The 23681-nt window shown below is 37.8% G+C and overlaps 2 protein-coding genes across 7 annotated transcripts in view; both read right to left on the bottom strand.

Annotated features, from left to right (window-relative positions):
* Positions 1-563: 563 nt before the first annotated feature.
* On the bottom strand, positions 564-11656 carry st14a (ST14 transmembrane serine protease matriptase a). 4 transcript variants are annotated; one of them, XM_008308982.3, is made up of 19 exons: positions 10958-11656; positions 7799-7970; positions 7274-7404; positions 7094-7164; positions 6607-6773; positions 6488-6523; positions 5956-6190; positions 5060-5202; positions 4856-4959; positions 4650-4762; positions 4428-4564; positions 4165-4269; positions 3958-4065; positions 3753-3869; positions 3374-3496; positions 3033-3216; positions 2230-2501; positions 1573-1709; positions 564-1390 (listed from the first exon to the last, which is right to left on the bottom strand). In XM_008308982.3, exons 1-19 carry the CDS (start codon positions 10997-10999, stop codon positions 1232-1234), a joined length of 2556 nt encoding a protein of 851 aa, XP_008307204.1. In that variant the 5' UTR covers positions 11000-11656; the 3' UTR covers positions 564-1231. The 4 variants fall into 4 exon arrangements, with proteins under 4 accessions (XP_008307204.1, XP_008307205.1, XP_008307207.1 ...); XM_008308983.3 differs by having other exon boundaries at positions 565-1390; positions 5066-5202; XM_008308985.3 differs by having other exon boundaries at positions 565-1390; positions 7799-7958.
* Positions 11657-12410: 754 nt separating this feature from the next.
* The window catches only part of aplp2 (amyloid beta (A4) precursor-like protein 2), a 50988-nt gene continuing 39717 nt past the window's right edge, over positions 12411-23681 (bottom strand). For 2 of the 3 annotated variants that reach the window (XM_008308991.3, XM_008308986.3), the window contains 7 exons: positions 22356-22455; positions 20604-20777; positions 19942-19977; positions 17953-18035; positions 16188-16265; positions 15268-15423; positions 12411-14466 (listed from right to left, as the gene is read on the bottom strand). In XM_008308991.3, coding sequence (XP_008307213.1) covers positions 14365-14466; positions 15268-15423; positions 16188-16265; positions 17953-18035; positions 19942-19977; positions 20604-20777; positions 22356-22455 — 729 coding nt within the window. In that variant the 3' untranslated portion in view covers positions 12411-14364. The remainder of the gene's footprint in view (positions 14467-15267; positions 15424-16187; positions 16266-17952; positions 18036-19941; positions 19978-20603; positions 20778-22355; positions 22456-23681) is intronic. The other variant, XM_008308987.3, reaches the window with a different exon arrangement.

Genomic DNA, 23681 nt, shown 5'->3' with positions numbered 1-23681 from the left:
AAAAAATGTGAAACCATAGTTATACTAACTAGATGCCACGGTGTGCCCACTAGTGGGACAATGATGTATCGCAGTCGAGCCTGAAACAAAATCAAATAAGTCATTGCTAAAAAAACAAACAAAAAACTGCATTTTCAGTGTTAGGGTACATTTTACTGGAAAAAAACATTACATTACAAAAACATGTATCTCTACAAAAATACCCCTTTTGCTTTTATTGCTTTTCACAGAGTGAAAGGTCTGCATTTTTGGAAGCTCTAAATTAAATATTTTGTATAGTCATTTGAAAATATATAGCAGAAACGTAAAAAATAAAAATCAAGCATAAAAGATACATATTTCTGTATTATATACAGACTGATAAGCTACAGACAATAAGTAGAAAACTAAATTAGTATTATAACAAGGTTTCAGTTTGTGTAAAACTTAAAAGCTTGTAAAACAGTCCACAACCAAATTGACATTAACTGATACATCACAGGAGCCATTGAAAAACACAAAGTAGTATTTAAACCAACCTTATCATGAAGTTGGAATAATAAAAAAGAGAGACTTCAAATGTAAGAAATATTTTATTTAAAAACATTTGATGTACACATTTACACAAATTAAAACAGACTGTCTAGTCTTGTATTGATGAAAGATTAGAATCACATTACAAACAAAACATTTAATTGACAAAACATTATGTCACTGTTTTATGCTCATAAAATCCTGAAGATTTTAAAGAAGTCTTTCAAAACATATTGAAGGGGCAGCTGAGAGCAGGGGTTTCTGTTGGTCTAAAAATTCTGTATAATGCATAATATACCAAGCCATAGGAGGTACGGTAGAAGGATCTTGCTACCATTTTGTTTTTAATTCACAAAATATAGCACAATGGCAGCAATAAACATGGTTATTTGGCCTTTTATAAAAAAAACAGAGTACTGTATGAAGAGGCATGTTTTAAATGTGTGTAAGTGTAACAATCTTGATTCAAATCTACTGTGCAGCACCTCACACTGCCTCCATTAAAAGAAACTACAAACAAAAGACATACAAAACAATACATGGCAAAAGAACACACTTATTTACACTAAAAACATATCACCAACATGCCCTTACACCTGCAGAGGAGTTAAAATGCGTGGCAATTTCTCTTCAAGCAACAATCTGCAGTAGGTTCCTCCTCATCACCAAACGTTCATATTTGTCCATATTTGACCTGATTTGAATAATTCACATTTTTCTAAACTCCAGTCTTTTCTTTAATCCAGCCAATGAACTTGGTGACAGTTGTGTAGATGCCCGTTTTATCTCTGCGGGCGCAGCCTTCCCCCCAACTTACCACACCTGCTAGGAACATTCTACTGCCTGCTGGACTGGATAAAGGTCCCCCAGAGTCACCCTAACACACACAGACACAGAAATACACATTCATGGGTATTATTTAACTGTCAGATTTTTATATTTCTGTAGTCAACATTTTACGTTTTAGAAATTTTATGTAGATAATGAAATCATGTCCAAACAAATGAAAAAAAAGACATAAATTGTGTGGATAACTTCAGCAAGGTGAAGACTGATTACCTGACAGGCATCGACTCCTCCAGTCAGAACTCCAGCACACAACATCCGAGAGGTTATCTGACCCCCCATTAATTTATTACACACATCTTTGTTTATGATTCGGACCTGAGCCTTTTGAAGGATGGATGCACCGTAGCCTAAAACACAAACAAAAACATATCACAAAATTTTGCTTTAAGTTTAAATGACACACTTTTCACAATATATAATATATATTATTATATATAATATATATAAAATAAAAAAATAATGCAGATTACTCAGAAAGTTTGTCAGCTCTGAAACTCTGTGGTAAAATCTGATTTGAATTGAACAATTAAAACACAACCACTCTACTAAGTTAATTTTAACAATAGGAATCTAGAGCATAGGAATATATTAAGTAGTTGAATTATACTTAATATAAGTAGTTATATATACTATATGTCTCTGTTATAATGCAATTTCATGCAGAGCAACGCAGAAAAGAGTTTGAGTTTGAAAATAATTAGTTGATGAGACATTAGATAAGTTATTTTTATGGACTCCAGGGGGCGCACTCGCACATCGGTTAAAACTACAGAAACTATAATGGGTGACTTTCTGTACCAGAGTTGTTCTGATACAGTCTTTACCCGATTGGGGGGGGGGGATCGGATGACTTGAATTCAGACTCACCTCCTTCTCGAGTGGCTCCCCATCCACTGATCCACACTGTACTGCCTGTCATGAATTCGTGTTGCGCAGATGGGAGGCAGATGGGCCTGATGTAGTCAGAGTAAGTGAGTGGACTGTCCAGCTCCATCAGGGCGATGTCATTGTCGAAGGTGTATGCGTTGTAGTTGGGGTGGGGAATAACCTGCTTCAGGTTTTTCTTTACCACGTGACTGCCAATCTTCCGCTGCTCATGAAGACCGAAGTAAGCTTCCCAAGTACTGGGCTGAGAGAACCTGAAGACCAGGACAAACCAAGACCACAATGTGTTCATTCAAGATCCTCCCTCTATCATTAAAGGCCATTTGATAAATGTGAGCCATTTCAAATGACAATGCCTTTCTGTACAGCAGTGATGTACAAACCTTTTCTTCAAAACAGTAAACTGCAAAAACATTACAGGCAGTTTTTTTTACTAACTTTTCTTTTTCTTCTTCTTTTATTTGCTTATATTTTTATTTTATTTGCATATCCAATCTAATTTGCATTTTTTCATGTAGCTTCACGTAGCAATTCTGGGTATATGATTTGTGAACTTTAGGAATTATATAAATCTCTGGATTAGTGACAAGTTCAAGGAAAATTAGATTTAACAATTTCTGTCAAAATCATTTATTTATTTAATTTTCTTTTAATCTAATTCTTTTGCTTTCCCTTTCAAAGAGCATGGTATGTGAACCTATAACATGTAGTTACTTGTTGTTTACTTTTGTCCAAAACGTTTTCTGTCGTTGGACAAAAGATAAAATATTAAAATAACGTCCTACCTTATCTTGCCATCATCTTGCACACAGTGAGCAGCGGTGACCAGCCATCGTTGGTTGATGATGGACGCTCCACACACGTGACCGTAACTTTTCACATGGAGGCTGACCTGCCATGGAAACTCCCCTTCTTCAGCATCCTGACCGCCAACTATACGTGACGTCTTAAACATGCGTCCTCCGCAGTCTTTAACAAAAAACACAACAAGAACAAAAACACGATCATTCATTTATCCAGTATTATTCTGACACAATGAACAGAACAAAAACACGATCATTCATTCATCCAGTATTATTCTGACACAATGAACAGACTCCAGGTGAGATTCCAGTTTGCGACATACCACAGTTTTCCTCGTCAGATCCATCTTCACAGTCCCGTGTGTCATCACACTCTGGGTTTACTTTGCTGATGCACTGGTTGTTTTTACATTTGTATGTTAGATCAGTGCAGGTTGTTCCACCACCTCAAGAAACAGAGAAAACAAAACCTAGTCCATTATACTTCCATAAGGTTACTTTGTCTGCATATTTTTTGAACGGTAAATGGTAAATAACTGCAACAACATCTATGTGTTTCTATTTGTTATTTGCCTTTATTTGTGACAAATCTAAATAATGAATTATTGAAATGAAAAAAAAGAATAAAATGCAGTGGCACAAAAAATTTGGCTTTGGCTAGAATTAATATATTGGCCAGACAACAGTGAAGATGTCCCTCACCTCTTCCACAGTCGAGTTCATCTGACCCATCACCACAGTCGTCCCTGCTGTCACAGCGAGACTTCTCAGAAACACATTTTTTATTCTTGCAAGTGAATTGTCCAGATTTGCATCCACCTTCAAAAGAGAAGAAACAATTTTGAGAAAATGAACTCGAAACGTGAAACAAATGCTCTCTCTGTCAAATCAAAGTTTTGGATCTTACCACAGTTGAGCTCATCTGTGCCGTCACCACAGTCGTCTATGCTGTCGCACTGCCAAAACTTTGGCTTACACAGGCCATTTTTGCAGTGGATGCTCTCCGAACTGCATGCTGAAGGGAAACAAAATAATTATATGCATTAATTATTAAAAGTAAAAAAGAAAATAAAAAACAACATTTATAACTGGCATTTGCAAACATTTGACTTACTGCATTTCAACTCGTCACTCATGTCTCCACAGTCGTTCCAGCCGTCACACCTGAGTTCTGATTTGATGCAGCGCAGGTTGTTGCACTGGAACTGTTTAGGACAAGCTGGAAACGACAAAGTTCAATAATCGATTAATCCTGATTAATTCACAGCTACCCTGTGATTAACAGGATTTTAATTTTAGTTGTTCACCAGCACTTTGGAATAATAATAATAACTATTGTATATTATTAAATTTTGAGGAAGCACAAGAGTCACTCACGGTCTTTTACATCAATCGCCTCAAAAGTTGCTTGAAATCCTAGGTCCACATAGGAGGAATCGGAGACAAATACAACGTTCATTGTATTGGTCTTACTGGTTTCTGTTAGTACTCCATCTGGATGTTCACCACACAGCCTGAAGAGTTAGACACAGAGATGTGAAATGTCTCCTCTGGACTGAAAACCCTATGGATTAGTTACAAGTAATGACAGAGACATACTTCTTTCCATTGACTGCCACGTAGTCTTTTAGACACTCTTTGTTGTTTTCCTGTCCAGGTTCAGACAGGAGGAACCTTTTGAAAGTCACCTTCACTGATTTGCCAGCAGGAACCTGAGTGATTGTGACAAAACACAAGTTAACAAAATAGACGAAAGAGTGACTTGTAAATGCAATGGCTGAGTCACATAGGCATGGATGTCTTACCTCGATCGACCATTGACACGAAGTACGAGGGGGGTAGTAATTTGGAAAGTTAGGAGTAGTGAAAGTACCCTTCTCTCCTTTGAGCTGACCACCACATGTGGTCTCTGTTTAGAGAGAAAAAACCATGGACAGAAAACTCATCAGCACTGAAATATTTAAGGTAAATCCTAAAGCTCAGCTGCATGGACAGACTCGAGTTCCTACCCTTACTTGAGCGATAGATTTGTGACACTGTGGCCCTAAATCCTGGATAGTTCTTGTTTGCATTCGTGGCCATGGTCACCAGCATGACGTTACCCGAGGACAGAAATGCCAGTGGTTCGCTGGGTGAGTAATATCCACACATTCTGTTGAGTAAAAAAAAAAAAAGATGCATGACCATGAATTTACATCCTGGATGACCTTTTTTAATTGGAAAATACCAGACCTACTTTAATTTGGTATAAAAGTTGTACACAGTTTATTACTTTACATACACTGTATGTGTGTATTTAGTAGAGGATATAATGTAGCATGAATCCACCTAAATATTAAATAAAGAGGCTGTAGTGGTACAGTGGCAGGACCCCCGTCTGCCACCAGGAGGCTCCAGGTTTATTTCTTTTCCCGCAAAAAATAAATACATTTTAAAAAGATCTGTGTAGTTTTGACTTAAAGAGAACAAGAATTATGTGATCATGTTATGATGTACTGTTTGTACTGTATTTTCCTTCTAAAACTAACTTGGGATGTCAAACTCAGTTTCACAGTGGGCCAAAATTAAAAAAAAAATTGAAATAAAACACATCAGTGGTATTTGTTTTTTATATGTTTCTCTATATCTCTATTGCCTTTAGAGTTCTTTTTAATGTACATCTTTTTTTTCAGGCTAACAAAAGAACAACCAAAAATGTATGTGCTATAATATTGTGCATACATCGCTAATACTACAATTCCCGCCAGTATAGATCTCGCGGGCCAAATTTAATTACACCAGGGGCCAGATTTGGCTCGTGGGCCTGAGTTTGACACCTGTGCTCTAATGTGACAGCATTCACATAGAGCTGCTTAGTAAAATGAATGGATGACTGTCAGCAGAGGAGACCAGGGGACAAACTCACTCTTCCATGACACGACTCTCAATGGCAGCCAGGGAGTCGTAGATTTTGACAAAATCATTCTTGCAGTTCTCCTCCAGGTTCATGGTATCAAACTCCAGCTTGATGTGGTAGTTTGGGTCGGCTCTCAGCTGCCACTGGATGTACGTGTTGGGGGGGTAAGGACTGTTGGGGAAGCCAGGGGACTGGATGGTCCCTATGTAATTGGATCTCAAATGTTCAGAAAACCTGAGATACTCTGAGACAACAAGAAACAAAAAAAAACAAAAAAACAATGATGTTCAAACTTCGGCATGTTAACAAATAACAATAATAACATAAATATGTATATATATCTGAGTTATCTCACAATAACATTGATGTCCAGTTACAAAATTAGAAAATGTAAGTATATCACAAAGACACTTGCTTGTCTTGACATCAAGTTATTATTGTTGCTATTACTTAGTTACATATAAAAATACCACTAGTCATTAATTTACTAAGACAACCTTAAACTATAAAAGCAAAAATTAAAAAAACTCTGAGCACTTACTGTTGAAAGGTGTTGAGAACAGTCGAGCATCAAGAGCTGTTAGAAGGACGAAAATGTAATGAATATAACATTACAACTAAAAATATGGCCAAAGAAATGGAGTGTGTTTGTTATCCTACCTGAAGACACCACCTCGTCCAGGACCAGAGAGTTACCAGCTCTGCTGATGGAACGTTGCTCCTTGTCCACCAGCTTGTCCATTGTAGACATGGCCTTGTCCACAGCTGCCTCTTGGCCTGCTGGGATGTTGAACTCAGAGGTATAGTACGTCATGACGCTCCCTTCACTAGAAATATGGATATATGCAAAAGGTCAGTAATATATTACTGCTGTGTAAGTATCAACAAAGTGAATGTTTAGCTGTTAACTTATGTCTCATACATAACCACGGCTTTATGTTAAAGTGGCCACGGGCACATATCAAAATTAAATACCATGCCACAAATCAACTACAACATCCTAACTTTAAATTCACATGAAATTATACTGTCTGGCTGACACCAGATTTTGAAAGGGAAGTGTTTAACCCACAGAAGACTGAGGTACTGTTACAAAACTGTTACAAACAAGAAGTGTTCAAAATATGACTTTTGCACCATGCCTTACCTAAAAGCCAGAACTGTAGAACCAACGTAGCATTTAGCCAACTGTGGACTCTTGGAATACAGGGTTTTAAGCTGAAGGAGAAAGGGAATGTAACAGCAACATAGCATTAAAGGAAAATTACAGTTTACAAATCGAGCTAAAAGTTTAGGAGCAAAGTGAAGAACTGAGTAGAGCTCTTACATGTGTGACAACTTGCTTCGCCAGGGCCTTGAACTCTGAGCTGTTGGGATTTTCATAGGCATCTTCAAACACCTGGTTGGTGATCCGCATAGAGCCGCTGTATATCCTCTTGATTCGCACGTTTTTACGGACTGCAGGAGACACAGAGACAAGCATCTCTGAAACAGCTGTCTAACCTCTTTTAAGAAAGTGTTGTAGTGTAAGTGTATTCTTTTTTTATATATTACGTTTACAGTGAGCTTAAAAAGAGTGGACTGTTACCTAACATATAGATGCAAAACAATATTTTTTTTTAAAAAAAAGGAAATAAAATGCCAAAAGAATAAACTGACAGATAACAAAAAAGTATTAAAAATATATATGATTTACACTTAGCATAAATTACGATGAGTGGTGAAAAAACACAATTATATAAGACAAAGCATCTATTTAATTACTCAACCACAGTATAATATATATAGCTTAGGATTTTAAGTCAAAAAAGTTTGGGAACCAGTGGCTTGGAGAGAGGCAGGAGTTACTTACAGTGGAAGTGCCAGACCAGTAGTCCAGTCATTAGTGCAATGACAGCAGCAAAGACAACCACACCAATCACAGCTCCAAGTTTTCCTGGACCTTTTTTCTTCTCAAGTTTTTTGTTATCTGAGGCAGGCAGGAACTGGACGGAGGTGTCCCAGTCTTTGTCCTGAGGAGAGACCTATATAAGTACCATATCGCACATCAAGAGGTAAGGCAACTTAGAAGCAATTTAGATGTGTGTGCATCGGCAGAATGAGCAACGCTGGACAACTGTTTTACATTGCATTAACAACAGCTTCCTAACTAATCTCAGAAGTTTATTCTTAATCTGCACCTGAATAACAAAACCATGCCCAGTAATGTGACTACAGAATCAATTATTTCATGAAATCCTGACTGTTATGTGAATGAAAAAGTAAACTGTTTTTCTGGAGCAAAAGAACCAATATGTCTGCCTTAGTTTGAAACAGAAGAAGTGCTAAATATCATATATATCATATTATTTTTAGTTATTTTAGTACATACTAAAATTATTTCATTATTGAATCACAACATCAATTCTTGTGAAGCAAAAGCATGTGGCCCATGAGTACATGCAGTGACATGTGGTGACTCTACAGGGACACAAAGTAAAATGCAGGCCTAGAAAAACACAGGTTGAGCCTTTAAGCTACATTTTCAAACTAAATGAATCCGATTTTGAAAGTGATTTTTCAACCTGGTTCATTGTTTTGTATAAAATGTTGAAAGATTCTTGGCCTTGTATTTAGAGATATATGGAGGTAAGGGTGAGTTAAAATGACATTTATACTGAAATTCAGCTGCATTACATACATTTTATGTCTGTAATTTAATTTTTGTCTGTAATAACCGTTATGTATGTCTGCATTATCGCCTACATTTCATTGAAAGGATATTAAAAGACGTGCTGCATTTTCATGGGTATACTACCTTACCACAGACGTGGTACATTTTTGCAAATTCAAGATGAGAGTCCTGCTTTTTTTTTTTAAACTGAGCAGATAATCAACGGTTGATAAGTGACAGCTGCAGACAGCAAGTAGTTACTTGCATATTGTTGGAATGTCGGAGAATGTGGTCAGTGACACAAGTAGCTCCTAAGTCAGAAAAGCAACATGAAAAATCAGAAACAATTCCTGGATCACTGGTTGCTTGAGATTGCATGAGAATAGAAGTGAATGGATGTGGGCAAGAAGCACAAATAGACAGTTTCAGTGTCAATTCTAAGACAGAGATCGGTTCTTTCCTTAAAGGAGCGAAACAGAGAAGCAGGAAACAGAGGGGGAGGGAGTACAAAGGTTTCATCATGTAAAATCCTGTCAAACCTGCTGTGAGCACACCAGTCACTAAGGGTAGAGTAGAAACACAACAAGTTTCAGAGCTCTACAGCACAGCACTTTGAAGAAAACACTTGGCAGTGACAAAGAATTGTTCTTTTTGAAACAACAAAACAAAAACATCATAAATATTTGATTTTGTGATTATAAATGTTTAAATTAGCATTTGTTCTTTGGTGTTAAATGTTTTATGAGCATATACTGTAATGCCACCTGTTCAAATCTGATACTGTTCAAACGCACATACTCTAGAAGAGAATGCTAACATCATGTAACCATTCCATGTTGCTACATTATATGGTACATATAAAATATATTTGGCTGTTAAATTTGTCATTGAAATTGTTTTTTTATAAATGTCCAAACCACAGTCTAAAATGTACAGGCGTAAAGCACATGCTTCCTCAATGCCATTTTAGCGTACACTATGCTAATCTTAAATTAATGCTGTGTTGACATTCAAATGTGTTGCATATTAAATGTGTTTGGTAGAAAGGGAGCAAAAAATTGCGACCACATTTCCCAAAGAGAGACTGGGTGACAGAATAATATATTTGAATGTAGGTTAGGTTAGCTTAAACACACAAAAAAGGTAATTTAGTAAAAAGTATAAACAAACCTGGGACAACGTTAGCCAAAATGTTACTTTCACTTAGCCCATATGTTGCAAAATTTGGTATAAATGCTAAAGGAATTCACCCTGTACACAAGCACTAAAAACACATCCCTGTCATAGCATCAATATTATTGAGATTTAATTTTAAATATGATTTGAAATATTTGAAAACACCTATAAATAATAATAATATAAATTTTGTTTGACTAACTTGCATCATTTGTTTCACATATTGTTGATTTATTACACAGCATTACTGTTTGTTACCATAAACACAAATGTATGGAGCCATATTAAAAGGTTGTTAGTCAACACAACAGAAGGACACAGTTGAGCAAGTTACAACAGGGTGGAGGATCTGGAGGAATTCAGACTGCTCCATGGTTTCCCAACATCTATCCTTTATATTTGTAATTCATCTCTGAGTCAAAGATGTTCAATCAGATGGGGTTTTTTTTATTTAGGGATTAGTTTTAAAGGTGCAGTAATTGTTTGGAGTATTTGACTAGGTTCTGTCAAACACCCGAAAAAATATCTCGGTATGAATCCTGTTGTTCTACAAACTCCATAGGTTTTCATAGTTGGAATTATGTAAGAGTTTTTAACTTAAATTCTTGCTCTGCTGTTTCTATTTAGAAATCATAGCCTGTTACCAGTGTCAATCCCCTAGTTTTAAATTAGGTATTTGTAAAACGACTACAGTCTGAATTAGATAAAAATGTGCACAATGAGTGCCTGTGTATGTCTTTCCACACACAAAAAAACTGTTTGGTTGTGTGGACTTCAGTCAGCAGTTCCTATAAGACGGTTCACCTATTTGACCTACAATAGAGTGGATATCTGTCTCCTTGTCTTACTTCACATTTGACTTACAGTAGAAATGTGCACCATTTGGATGAACTATTTTATACAAATAACTATTGAACAAAAACAAGTTTGACAATAACTGTAGTTTTTTAGAGCAAGTGCTTCTTGATATGACACATTTCTAAAAAAAAGAGTTTAATTAGTTTGAAACTAAAATTAGTACAATAGTAAAAGCTCTATATTTGCAAAAAAAAGGAAACACTGATCTTGTCAGAAAAATGTAAAGGTTTTAAAGTTTTGAGTTGATTATTTGCCCAATTTTTGATAACGAAAAAATAAAAACAAACACACAAACACAATGTACCAATGACTGTAATTTCTTACCGACTTCGGGGTGTACCTCAATCCACTGTCCATGTAATCCATTAGAGGTTACCACCTGGATTAAAACAAAGTGAACAAAAATGTCTTGTCTTCCACCTGTCCCTTTAGCCTGGATATTTCCTTTGACCTTCTGCGGTTGAATTCCCGAGATGAACCTGCGTTCGTCGGTGGCAAAGAGACGATTCAAGTCTTGTAAACGAATGAATCAAGTAGTTTTAAAAAAAACACTACGAACGTAAAAAAGACCCTCTACTGATCAGGTGTTCGCTGGTACTCTTCTATACAGAATATGTCGTCTCTCAGTGTAACCACAACCGAGGGAAACTAGCAGGTAGAAAAAAGTTTTCCACAAGCGTCGGGTTTCTGCGGGCGTGTCTCCGTGCGTGTCTACTTCCTGTTTACCTGCCGCAGGTGGGCTAGCTAGATTAGCTCAAATTCAATGTAAAACGACTCAGGATTGCACCAAACTCTGTCAAGGAAATCCGCTGCCTTGAAAATGATTAAGAACTTCACTGATTTATGTTTCTAAGCGGTGAAATATTACGTTTGAGGTTACGTTCAAAGCACCTGTGCAAATGTAAATCCAAAACGTTTTTACACTACAAATAGTTCATATAATCTCTGTTTCATACAATATGTGTATAGTATCATGTGAACTTAAGCGAGGGGTCTAACGGTGTTTCCCAAACATGATGACTCAGTCTGCTTATTTGTCACGATGAGCCACTAGTTTCAGTATGACGATAAAGAGCCCGCCCCCGTACGTGAATACCCCACAGTGTACCTGGGATGTGAACGCAACACCTTGATGTGACGTAACAAACTGTCAAACCTAAGATATTTTAAGTCAGTATGGTTTCAACGATTAGTCAGCTCATGACTACCTAAATCCTAGTTTACAAAAACAAAATATACTGAAACATATTGAAACAATGAAATGCATTAGTACACTTTTGTTTTCATGTCTATTTGTAGATGTCCAGGTCTTACTTATTATATATGTATGTACTAAACATACTATCTATTAGCTATATATTTTTTATGTATTTTGCATCTTCAAACTCTATAATTTTGTTATTTTCTGTGTTGTTTACAGTCAGCTATTTTAAAAAGAAAATAATTTACCTTTAGTAAATTTGCAGTCAACTTCATCATCTCTATAGCTAACTGTATCAATGTTTTGTTATTATTTTTATTTATTATTGTTATTATCTGGTTCCCTTTTGGACAATTTTTAGACCTTGCTCCCTGACTTATCTTTTACCAAACCAAGATGGCAAAATTGCTTTGGGCTTAAGGGAAGTGGGATGTGTTATAGTAACAGTTCTCAATTGAAAATGATGTAAATAAATAGCTGTTGAGTGCAGTTCAATTTATACAATCATAACTTAGCGAACCAACCACCCATTCATCCATCCACTCATATTTGTATATGGAAAATGACACATCCATGTGGAAGTTGTGAGTTTATTGAAGTGTATCCCCTTGTCACCGTGAATCTGTTTCCATTGGCGTCAATCATTTTGTTTTTTTAAAAAAATCAATATTATTTATAGTTTCCTCTCCCACAATCAAGCAGGCAATTACAAGGTTGAAGCCGTTTGGGTGCATAGTGAGACAGTCACATACAGAGATACTGTCACAGGAAGAGAGAGAAAGGAGGAGAGCGAGAGAGAGAGAGAGAGAGAGAAGAAAAAAAGCGAACAAACTTAAAAATATACACCATATCAGCTCATATAGGTACAATGCACACCACAGGTAATTCTCCAGGGCAAAAAAAAAAAAGCCAAGATTGCCACATCAACTATACAGGCATAGACATGTAGAGATAGGGAAAAGACAGAAAAAAGAGGATTCAGTTTATTTTGTGTCACTCTCTACTGAAAAAAACAAAACGTAATATTTCAGCAACCTGCTTGGCTTTCTGTATCATTTAGCACAGACCCCCAGCTCTAAATTGCCTGCAACTGTTCTTGATCCAGCAACAAATCCATAAACCTTAGTAGCTTTCAGTCTTATATTCCAGCATTAACTGATTGATGTGAACCCAGTTATTGACTGCAGCATCCCTGAAGTCGGCAAAATGTTTGCGTTTGACTTTCAGTCTTAGGCCCATTGGGACCTAATGAGTTCTAAGCAGATGTTTATTGCATCTGTGGACATGTTTTGGACTATCTGACTGTTTGGTGCTGTATGACTGGTGGTAGTTAAGGTAACAATTCTCCTATAGTCGGAGAATATTGTTTTTTTCTCTCTTTTATTTAAATTTCCTTAAGCTAGTCCTGTCCCTGTAAATAAAGAGCTTTGTATCAGGATGGTTTCTGGTCTTAAACGTTGGTTTACCACTGTTGTATTTCCCCATAGGAATTCAGCATCTGGAAGTAATACAGTTGTTTATTTCTGCCTTAAATACTTTTCATAAAATTGTTTTTTTTTAAATCTTCTCATCCACTGTCACAATTTACAGCATATGACACAGCATTAAAACCAGTTTTTCTAATACATTCAATTATGTCACACAAAAGTCAGTGATCAATTTAAATCTATTGGTTTGCTTTTCTGTTAGTAACAGCATGTATGTATGTGTAGAAGGGAACTTGTTGTGATATTCAGGTGGTTTGGGCTCTGAGTAGTCTGTGTGAGCTGGGTGGCCTGTGCACACTTTTAATTTTTACATTTTTTTTTTACCCTAATTTAACTCATATCCTTTTATCTGGGGAAAATGGATACAAACAGCTACTCTCATATTTATATATATATTCTTATATATATAATTTCAACGGTATATTTAGTCTTGTAACAAAGAACATAATATAAATAACTAATGATTTCATTTTTTTCTCATTTGTTGTTTCACTATACATTTTAATCGGTACAAAGAACCTTCATATACAAGCAATCTATTGCATCTAAAACACCAATTTTTTTTGAGAAACAATCAGAAACTGCTCTGGACACTTGAATGATGGGAAAAATAAAGTGTAGTGCCTGGAGTGACGGTTTGATAATGGCTACTCAAAACCACTTTACATTTTGCTAGATTTGGCTATCACCTTGAAAAGTAAAAAAGAAACTTTCTGAATAAATGATATACATCTTGATCTTGATAACTGTATTGATAAACAAAATCACAGTTCCTGAAATGAAAAAAAAAACGAAACAAAACAAAAACATGGCAGGTCGGCTTTTCAAAAGAAACATGATCAAAAGAGCTCTATATTACAGTTGTAGCAGTAGTAGAAGTAGTAGCATTATTTCAGGATTGTTTTCAACAAACCGTTAAGTGGAGTTTTAATGTATGCAAATAATTGTAACAATAGCGTCATATGTTATTGGTCAGTAGTATGTTCCCCCATGGTTGCTGTCCTCTTGTCAGTCAGCTCTCCTGCGCCCTCTCTAGGCTTTGGCTAGATCTGCATCTGCTCCAGATATTTGTAGGTGGGGTTTTCGTAGCCGTGGTTTTGCATTTTGCTGAGGTGACGCTCCTCTGGTGTCAGCATGGGGTCAACCTGAGAGACGACAGACACAGAGCATTTATGACGGATGACCTTACTATGGGCATAAGGTATTTTACGATGAATGTGTATATTTATTCATACAGAATAAGATTAGATCAATTAAATATTTTCTTTAAAATAATAACTTTCAAGAAAAAAAATTAAGAAAAATATATACGGTGATAAAATGTCACGTTACATGTGCTTTAACTATAACTGAAAAAAGCAGAAAAGGGGTTTGTAGTTAATATTTTAGCTGCCAAAATATCCATTGTGAAATGTGAAATATATTCAATGTCATGTACTGGATGATCATGGTGGCTGTTTATTATTATTCCTGTAGAAATAATACTCCTCTCATTTGTTTTCACTGTCTTAATTTGTTTGCACAGATTGGTTCTATGGCTTTCTTGCTTGTAAATAGCATTCTGCTAACTAAAGTAAATGTATAAGTAGCCAATGAGGTTGTGGAATAGCACATAGCCTAGCTTATATTGTATTTTATAACTAACGGCAAAACAGAACTGCCTCTGTTTGCCTGTTTGATCTACGGTCGAGCTGTGCCAGGATCCTCGCAGCTGGATTACACAATGATCTCCCACTACTGCAGTTGGAGGTGTACTTAAGTGGAGAATGGATTACTCACTTAACTCTCAATTTAAACTATATCATATCTGAACTTGGAGGTTTCAGTATTCACACTGTGTCAAGTGACACACCGTAGCCTTATCTCTCTGTGAGCCTAAGTGTGTGTAAAACAATGTTAATCCCCAGAAATTCTCCACACTGTGTGCACAATAAAATACTGCTTACCTCTACGATGCCATGGCTGATAGTCCCATATTGCCTCTTCCTCAAAAGCACCAGACTAATCACAATCACAGTTGCTATGGCTACTGCAATCACCAGCAGGCCAATCAATGCACTGCTGCCGAAGCTGAAATCCTCTCCCAAGGGACGGTAGGTCTCCTGACGGGTACAACGAGTGAGAGCGAGACAAGACAAAAACAAAACATGAGCTCATTGGCCAGGTATCGTCTCAACAGTGAAATATGGTTGTGATCCTTTAATGGGAATTAAAGTGCAGTTAGTTCTTCAAACCGCCATGCCCTGCAAGAACATTACATTTGATCAAAGTAGTTTATGTATTCTATAGATTCAACCAGATTCATTTTCGGGCTATTGTGAGGAAAATCACTCCTAATAAGATAAGATTTGCCACCAGGTTGATATTTTGAGTTTTGAATTGCGTGTATACATGCATGAGGTGTGACATACATATAAACCTCAACAACAATTTTCTGCATACACACACAACCTGGCACATATGATACAAACCAATCATAAGCAGACGCCCATTACTCCCCCTCACCCGTCCAGCTCCACCCCCCGCTCGACCTCAAACATAAACTGAGTACGCTCAGTTTGTGTGGGTTCACATTCATCGTATGAGCCAAAATTTTCCACAGTGTACATTCACATGACAAACATGCGCACATGCAGAAGTAACCAAAACATATTAGCCTGAACAAAACACTTTTCAAAAAATGAGAGAGGGAGGGCCATTTGGGAAATGCTGTGTGTTTTCTTCTTCTTGCAATTTTCTCAGCGTTAAAGCCGGTCGGCTCCTACGGACGAAGCCCCACACCTCCACACCGCCTCCCTTTTTCATCTTCTCCTTACTACTGATAACTACAGTCCCCCAGAGAACCCTGTGGAGGTGCTATACTCACCAGCTCATCATCATGCATAACGCTGACTCTCTCTGCACTGTAAACCACTTCTTTAACATCCAGAGACTCATCAATCACCTGCCAACACAGACAGGGAGCCCAGGTTACACTCACCACAATCTGTGTATGTGTGTGTACGTGTGTGTGTGGGAGAGAGAGACAGATGGAGAGAGAGTGAGAGAGAGGGAGAGACTCTGGGGTTGTGTGAGACTCAGAGACAGGAAAATAATTGAATAAACAAGTTGAGAGTGAGAGTGTAAACTGCTCAGATTGTCTGTGTTTTGGCGAAGATACACAGCATTTGGAGCTGTCTGGTCAAAACAAAAAAAAACTGTAAGGAGAGAGGGAGGAGGGGGATTTGCAAGCATCAACAACAGATCCTGTGCTAGACACACAGTTAGCATGTTTTTGTTTACTAAACAGATTGTCAGACATTCATTACTAAGTCCTCTAATCCACACAAGAAGAAGTGCTGTGAGTGCAAGTGTTTAATTCCAGACCGGAGAAACATAATTTTATTTTGGTGGAGACAGAGCAGTCCAGGGTGTTTTAAAAAAAATACAGATGCTGCTGCATCTTATCATTCACCCCCAGACTGCTCTGTTATAATAACTTATTTTATGCCCCCCTCCCAAATAAGGAAGAAACATGCATTTAGTGAAAATAAAATCACATTTGCATGACAAATATATACACGGCGACACACAAATACACGGCCTTGCAGTTGCTGGTAGATTAGCATGCAAAACACAGCACACAATTTCGAGGCAGGCATAATCTGACGTTCTGTGAGGAAGAATGGCGCGTCTTGGCAAGGCAAAGTGGCAGTGACTGTAGAACAAAGCGTGGCGTTGAACTGAATGGAAGTCGTTGTTGGCACAAAAATAGCTGCATGTGAGGTGGCTGTAGCTATGACAACATACATACTGGAGTAATCTGAGTCATTAAGAGCAGAACACGAGAGAGTTGAGTTAAAGCATAACTGCACACAGCCTTTCAGAGATTTTTGAGGTAATATTTGAATGTGATAACAATGTGTCAACTGTAACAGTATGGCAGATGAAATGTAACATTTTTTTCCAAATTCATGTCGAAGTGATTGGTTTGTAAATGTTTAGTAACTGCAAAAAGTTTGCGTCATTGGTAATCTTAATAAAAAAACGTAATCTTCATCGCATTGTTATCAAAATAAAATGTAATCTTCATCGCATTGTTATCAAAATATGTCCTTATAGAAACAGTTCTGCGATTTAAGGTAGAACTGTTTTATCATGACAATGTCAAACTAATAGCATACAGAGTCTTGGACTCACATTGGATTGGACTAGTTTGACACCAAATTTGACCAAACTTTGTGTTAAACTCAAATCAAATACAGGTTTGAAAATAGGAAAATATGAATAAATAATTTCTAGACAGACGATAGCGAAGAGCTTAAGGTTTATCTTAAATCTTTTACAAACTACAGTGCAGTGACCTGAGTCCATCAGGTGACCAATTTGACCTTTGACCATTTATTTAGGTTAACATGTTTACATATGTATTAGTTACACTTTAATCTGACCAAAAAAAAAAAGGAAGGAAATACCCGAGGTGTTATTGCATCATAAAATTATATTGTTTGTTTGAAATAAATGAATGTGTAAATACCTTTACACCGTGTGCTGCTTTAACAAAGCTGCTCTCAGTTCTCATGCCGGACGGGTTAGTGAGTTTGAAATGAGCACAAACATCTGACTCACATCAAACAGAGTGACACTCTTACCACATTGTTGTTGATCTTAGGTTTGCTGTTGATGATCCTCTCCTCGGCGCCTATCAGGCCATCCAAACCAGACATGGCAGAGCCTGTGGGAAGCAGAAGGAGCAAAGTAAATAAGAGCAGAGCAGCACAGACCAACAAACAAGCAGGGATTGATGGTGTTGATGGTGGACAGCTGCACACACAGATATCCAGCTCTCAACTGCTGCCTCAGTCTCCTGGTGACAACAAAGCCCTTTCTTCCCCTCAGGACAGCGCGAGCAGTGTGAAGCCATCGTGACACTGACCTTATACCGGCTACAAAGAGCCTCTCAAAATCTGTGTTTGCAAAGAAGTTGACATTTCGTTGTCAACATCCATGTACGTGAACTGAATTTATCGACGAAGTCACGGCGGCATCAGCATTTACAAATCGTTAGTGTTTTACTAAAGATGCAAAAATCTTGAGGATTTTCCTGAAGTGTCGAATATATACATGTTTGACTGACGGCTATGGAATAAGCATGGGATCTATAAGTACATACACACACTAGACATAGCATGAATAAATCAGAAGCCGTGAGGAGAATAAGGATGAGTGAGGCACTAATGTCAGGGTCATGAGTAACATAAAGCAGAGTCTGCTGTCGGCCCATTGTCTGCGGCTGCTGCTGCTGCTCATCAGCTGGCGCTAAACACTGGAGATTAGTACAATTGCCTTTGGATTAAGCGATGGACAATGATGGCGTGTTTACAAATCTCCCTGCACTCGCCAAAAGTGACGTCAGAAGTGGACCATCAGATGGTACTGCAGGGTACACATAATGCTGCAGCCAGCCTCACTGAGAGCAACCTCTATGGAATCAATGTGACCTCTCATCTGCATTGATTGGAAAAAGTTGCTATACAAGCAGTGTATTATTTGAATGGGCAAATGACAGAAAATTAATTGAAAATTCATCATTTGAGTCATTTACCCAGCGATATCTTCTGGGTAACAATGGGACAGGGAGCGCAATGAACTCACTGCTCTTTTAACAGTTGTTTGTAGACTAATAAAAATATGAAGTCAGCCGTAAATAGAGAGGCCCCATGTTAAGTAAAAAACAATATTAGTAGGAGCAATTTACTCAACGAGAATATGCAGTAAATATAAGTCTATAGAACCCTGAAAAATACCAGGTTCTCATTTAAAGGAACTGAACTGAGACACTTGAGGAGCACAGAACTTTCGGTGACTTGGATATTTCTTGTCATTTTTTTTCAGATGTACTACGTTTATGGCTCCAAATCAGTCAAATGATAAGAGCAGAGTGCAGCCTTCTTCAGGTCATCATTGTTTTTGGATTGGATTTAGATCTAACTTCTGACCTAGCTCATTAAAAAATAAGTCGATTTGGATATCAGTTATTTGGATGAATGCTTTAGGGTTTTGTCATGATGAACTGTCAAAATGTCTTTCTTCATGTCCAACTACCTGGCAATTCCATTCTTGTATTATTCCTGGAGAACAAATTCAAAATATGGAAAATATGGGTCAGCAGTGGAAAAGTTGAGTCTCAGTCTGGAACACTTTCATCAGGGAGATGGCGACTAGTGAGAGGAACCACAGCGTGGGAGGGAATAATTAAGGAAGGAACTTGATCCAATGTACTGAGGACAGGACAACAACCAGCAGACCACTAATGACTCTCTGAACTTTTACTAAACCAACAACCAGGTACTCTGCTATTCAGCATGAGGCGATAATCCAAGTGTGAGAAAAATAAATGCAAAAAAGAAACTGAAATCTGAGCATGCTGTCCGTGTGAGCCAATAAAAAAGGCAGAAAATAAACCACAATAAAGCTTTTGGCAAAACAGAAAAGGTTGGGAGACAGAATGTGGCCAAGAATTGGTTTCAAAGAAAGACAGACAAACAGTAGAATACAAATATTGATGAAAATGGTTTAAGGGATGATAAGAGGAAGGAAGAGGGAAGCAGGAAAAAACAAGATGCAACAGAGGCACCAACCTTTTTTGAAGGAACGTGGGGGGTCTGAAAAATCGCCTTGGCATTAGAAATGAGCAAAGGAAAACAAAAAAGAAAGAACAGAAAAGAAAATATGTAAAAAAAAAAAAAGAGAAGTGAGAAGAGAAAAGCAGGATTATCAAGCTGTGATCAATAAGGACAACTCTACCAGGGAAGTCAGAAAATAAATTAAACTGAACTTAAGTGAAAGCCCTGTCTTAGATGTCAGCACGTACACTGTGTATTAAATGTTCCACAAGGACATGCCACTTTCCTTTCCTCTAACTGGAATCACTCTGTCCATCAATTTTTTCTGGAGATTTCAATCTTCTGCGGAACAAATGTGACAAAACTGTGACTGCTCATGTTTTTTCCCTCCCTGAATGCTTTTGGATCCAACCGAGCCCGAGGCTTTGAGCATTTATCTGAACTACTCGAGTGCTGTGTTGAAGGCTATGCCACAGGGAGCTGTGCAGGCAGAGATAAGTCCAAACCAATGGCTTCACAGCCCATTTTGTATTGGCATAGAACATTGTTGTAAATCTCTTCTTTCAGCACTGCCGGTGTGCTGGCCACCGATGTCCTTCACAATGACTAAGTGTCTAGGTTTCTGTCCTCCACCACAGATTTTGCAGGTTCTGTCTGACTGTGCTGGGTGTGCTCACCTTCAGGCTCAGAGCGGGACCCCAAGGATGAGACCTGGAAGGGCCTGTAAGGTTTGCCCTCTGACATGGGGACTTCCACACTCTCCTCAGATGACACTGTGACATCGGGCTGTAAATCAGAGATTGACGACAGGAACTGGTCCAAATCAGCCTTCTGCTCCTGCAGGAGCTCATCTGCAAAAAAATGAATAATTATAGATACAGGTGTATTAAAATCAATTGTGTTAGTCCAGTCTTTCTCACATGCACAGAACCAAACAAGTCAGTGGAGTTTATTGTGTAGCAATAAACTTCAACATCTGCCCCACCCGAACCACCAAAATGTCATCCGTGCTGTGGAGCATAATTACAACCGCGTGTTCAGCACCAAACCACATTTGCTGTAAAGTTTAACAGCAGCCACGGCTTAAAGCATATTCTGCTTTATGATTTATACTAGTCTTCATCAGTCGCCTCTGTCTGTCGGAGTGTTTCACATCGTTAATCATCTACATCAACACCGTCAGTTTTGCTGCGCAATGACTTTTGTTTCCCACTCTTTCTCGAAGCACCTCAACGTGCACATGACATGATCACTGACCTCTGCACCGTGTGTGACTGAGGACATTCACAAAGATAGGCTTTGTCTCTCAGTGCCTGGGTATGAGCTGGTTCTCTGTAACTGTAAACTACAGCAGTGGTTTTATCATCGTAAAAACAATGAGGACAACAGAGCCAAGTTCTGGTTATTGTTACTTTCAAATCTTACCACACTCATAAATATAACTTATATTAATAAAAAATAAAATCATTGTCAAGTGGACAATGGGAATTTCAGTAAAGAGTAACTCTGATTCTGAAAAAAATGACCTATTTCAATATACAGTATAACTGACTGATGACAATGTGAGAGAAGCTATAATGCATTGAATATTAATGGAAGCAAGAGGTTTGGGGAGAAATCTCTAAAGGCCAGTGATGGTACTGCACTGAGGACTGTGGCTTTAAAAACAGGAATTATAGAGAACGTTTATCTTTTTTTTTATGTGGTCTGAGCCTGGCATCTGCTAACACCCGTGAGCCTGAGTCATGGCAGCAGATGGGAAATTCACAGATTCACCAATATTGCCTGCATTATTACGTTTTTACAACCACAGAGCGGCATGGGTGAGGAGCAGATGTCTGTTCCCATTTCAGCTCAATACAAATTTCTCAATCTTTTCTTTGAGCTGTTTTCCATGTGAATCTGCACATTTCCCAACAGGATGCATCGTGGTGAACGCTGTGACCCAGTTCTGTCACTGCACCCACTTTAATCTGTGCTGTGACACCATGCTATGCTTTCTTTAATGAACCAAAGGAAACAAAACAAAATATGAAACTTGAAAGACATTCGTGTGTCAAGCTGTGCACTGGAGATGAAAGCGTCTGTAATACAGCTCCCAGTTTTAGATCTAATAAAATGTGAAGCTGCTCAGAATGGTGGCCATGATATATTCTCTTTCACATGAACACATTAACAAAAGACCATATTTTTCACTCTGCCTCTGACAGTCAACTGGTCTCTGCCTTTCCTTTCCCTCTTACACAAAGAGGAGTCTATAATTTTGACAGTTCGATGCTGCCCCAGAGAAAATGTGATGCATTTGTTTAATCTTTCTGGCACACGCTATTTGCAAATCCCATTATAGTTTTATTTCTTTTCACTTTTATTAATATGCACCATCCTCCTTTTGAGGTTTCTAAGCGGGAAATTGACCGAACACTACTTACCGATTTCGTCCTGAATCTCCTCGGCCACGTAGGGCACTTTGTAGAGCAGAGAGAGACTCTGATTCATCCTCTCCTCAATCACACGCAGGTGGGTCATCACCTGTCATTGTAAAATAAAATAAAATTTAAAATACATTTAAAAATATATGTGGATACTGAATTACTGGTCTATTTGCAAAAGTGAAAACAAAAGTGAGGCTTTTTTAAATGGTTAGTACAAGAGGTCGTTTATAGTTAATGATAATTCCAGAAAGAAGTGCAGTGGGAGAAACAAATATAGAAATGAATGCCTTTAACACACTCCCAGAATGTTGGCACAGATGCAAAATAAGCATCATAAAATACACATTCTGGAAGGTTCTAAAAAAAGCCTCCAACAAGGTGCCAGTCTTACGCATAAAGATGGTTAATGGCTGACTGCTTTATGCATAGTTACAAAATCAATTTTTACTGAAAACAGGGTTAGGTTCTCACCACGGACAGTGATGAGGATGATGAGAAGTTTCAAGCAGGAAAGTAAGTAAAAGTGAAGGATGGGAACTGCTGCTGAATGTGCACAACATTTTGACCTTTGAAGTATTTTGACTGTGACACCATCAGAAGTAGCTACATCATCAGAACAGTGGCGTTTACTACTGGCTACTGCAGGTACTGCTGGTGTGTCTTATTCATGAATTTTTTGATAGGGATGTGACTCAGGGACAAACGAATGCACCTACTTTTTTTGGAGTCTTTTTCTTTGTCTTTCTTAGACCAATAAATTATGTTGGTCAATGAAACACAGGGTGAGTTGTTCTGTATGTGACATTTAACAATTGTTGTACTTCCAGAGAACTCATAAAAATAAATAAATTCATTTAGAGATTTCTTGACACACAGAAAACTGTTCTCTCCTCAGGATATGTTCATATGAATAAAACTTGTGATTTTTCATATTCTTCCAATTTTACCAGAACTGTCAAAGAACAGCGGGAAATTTCCCCCCCGGTTAGGAGCAAATATTTTATAAGATGAAGGGAGACTGGTTCACAGCCGGCTGAATGCAGACATAAAACACTTTGCTGCATGTAATATTCAAATTGGCTGTGAACACTTGACGGGAGCTGCTGCATGTCAGTCCCAATGATAATTACTACTGTACATCACAGGCTGAATAAAACAAACACATCCCTTTGATTGAGTAGTTTTTTTGTGTGCGAGTTATAAAAGTTCTACCACCATTTGCGAGCTCCTGTGGCCAGATTGGCCTGGCACAAAATAAAAAGCGTGCACCAGCTCTTGACAGGTAACTGGTGTGTTTATAAGTCACAATAATGACAAACACTT

The sequence above is a fragment of the Cynoglossus semilaevis genome, chromosome 4 (genome assembly GCF_000523025.1).
Source record: "Cynoglossus semilaevis isolate Cse_v1.0 chromosome 4, Cse_v1.0, whole genome shotgun sequence".
In the NCBI taxonomy this organism is placed as follows: Eukaryota; Metazoa; Chordata; class Actinopteri; order Pleuronectiformes; family Cynoglossidae; genus Cynoglossus; species Cynoglossus semilaevis.
The sequence above is the reverse complement of the archived record's forward strand: the minus strand, read 5'-3'. Positions and strand labels throughout refer to the sequence as shown.

Bases quoted from the DNA above. Each gene is read 5' to 3' on its own strand.
- st14a (XM_008308982.3), bottom strand. From the start codon at position 10,999: ATGGATTACATGGACAGTGGATTGAGGTACACCCCGAAGTCG. The intron at 7,971-10,957 runs GTAAGAAATTAC...GTACTTATATAG, and splicing joins TGAGGTACACCCCGAAGTCG to GTCTCTCCTCAGGACAAAGA. The intron at 7,405-7,798 runs GTAAGTAACTCC...TGTCTCCTGCAG, and splicing joins ACTGGTCTGGCACTTCCACT to TCCGTAAAAACGTGCGAATC.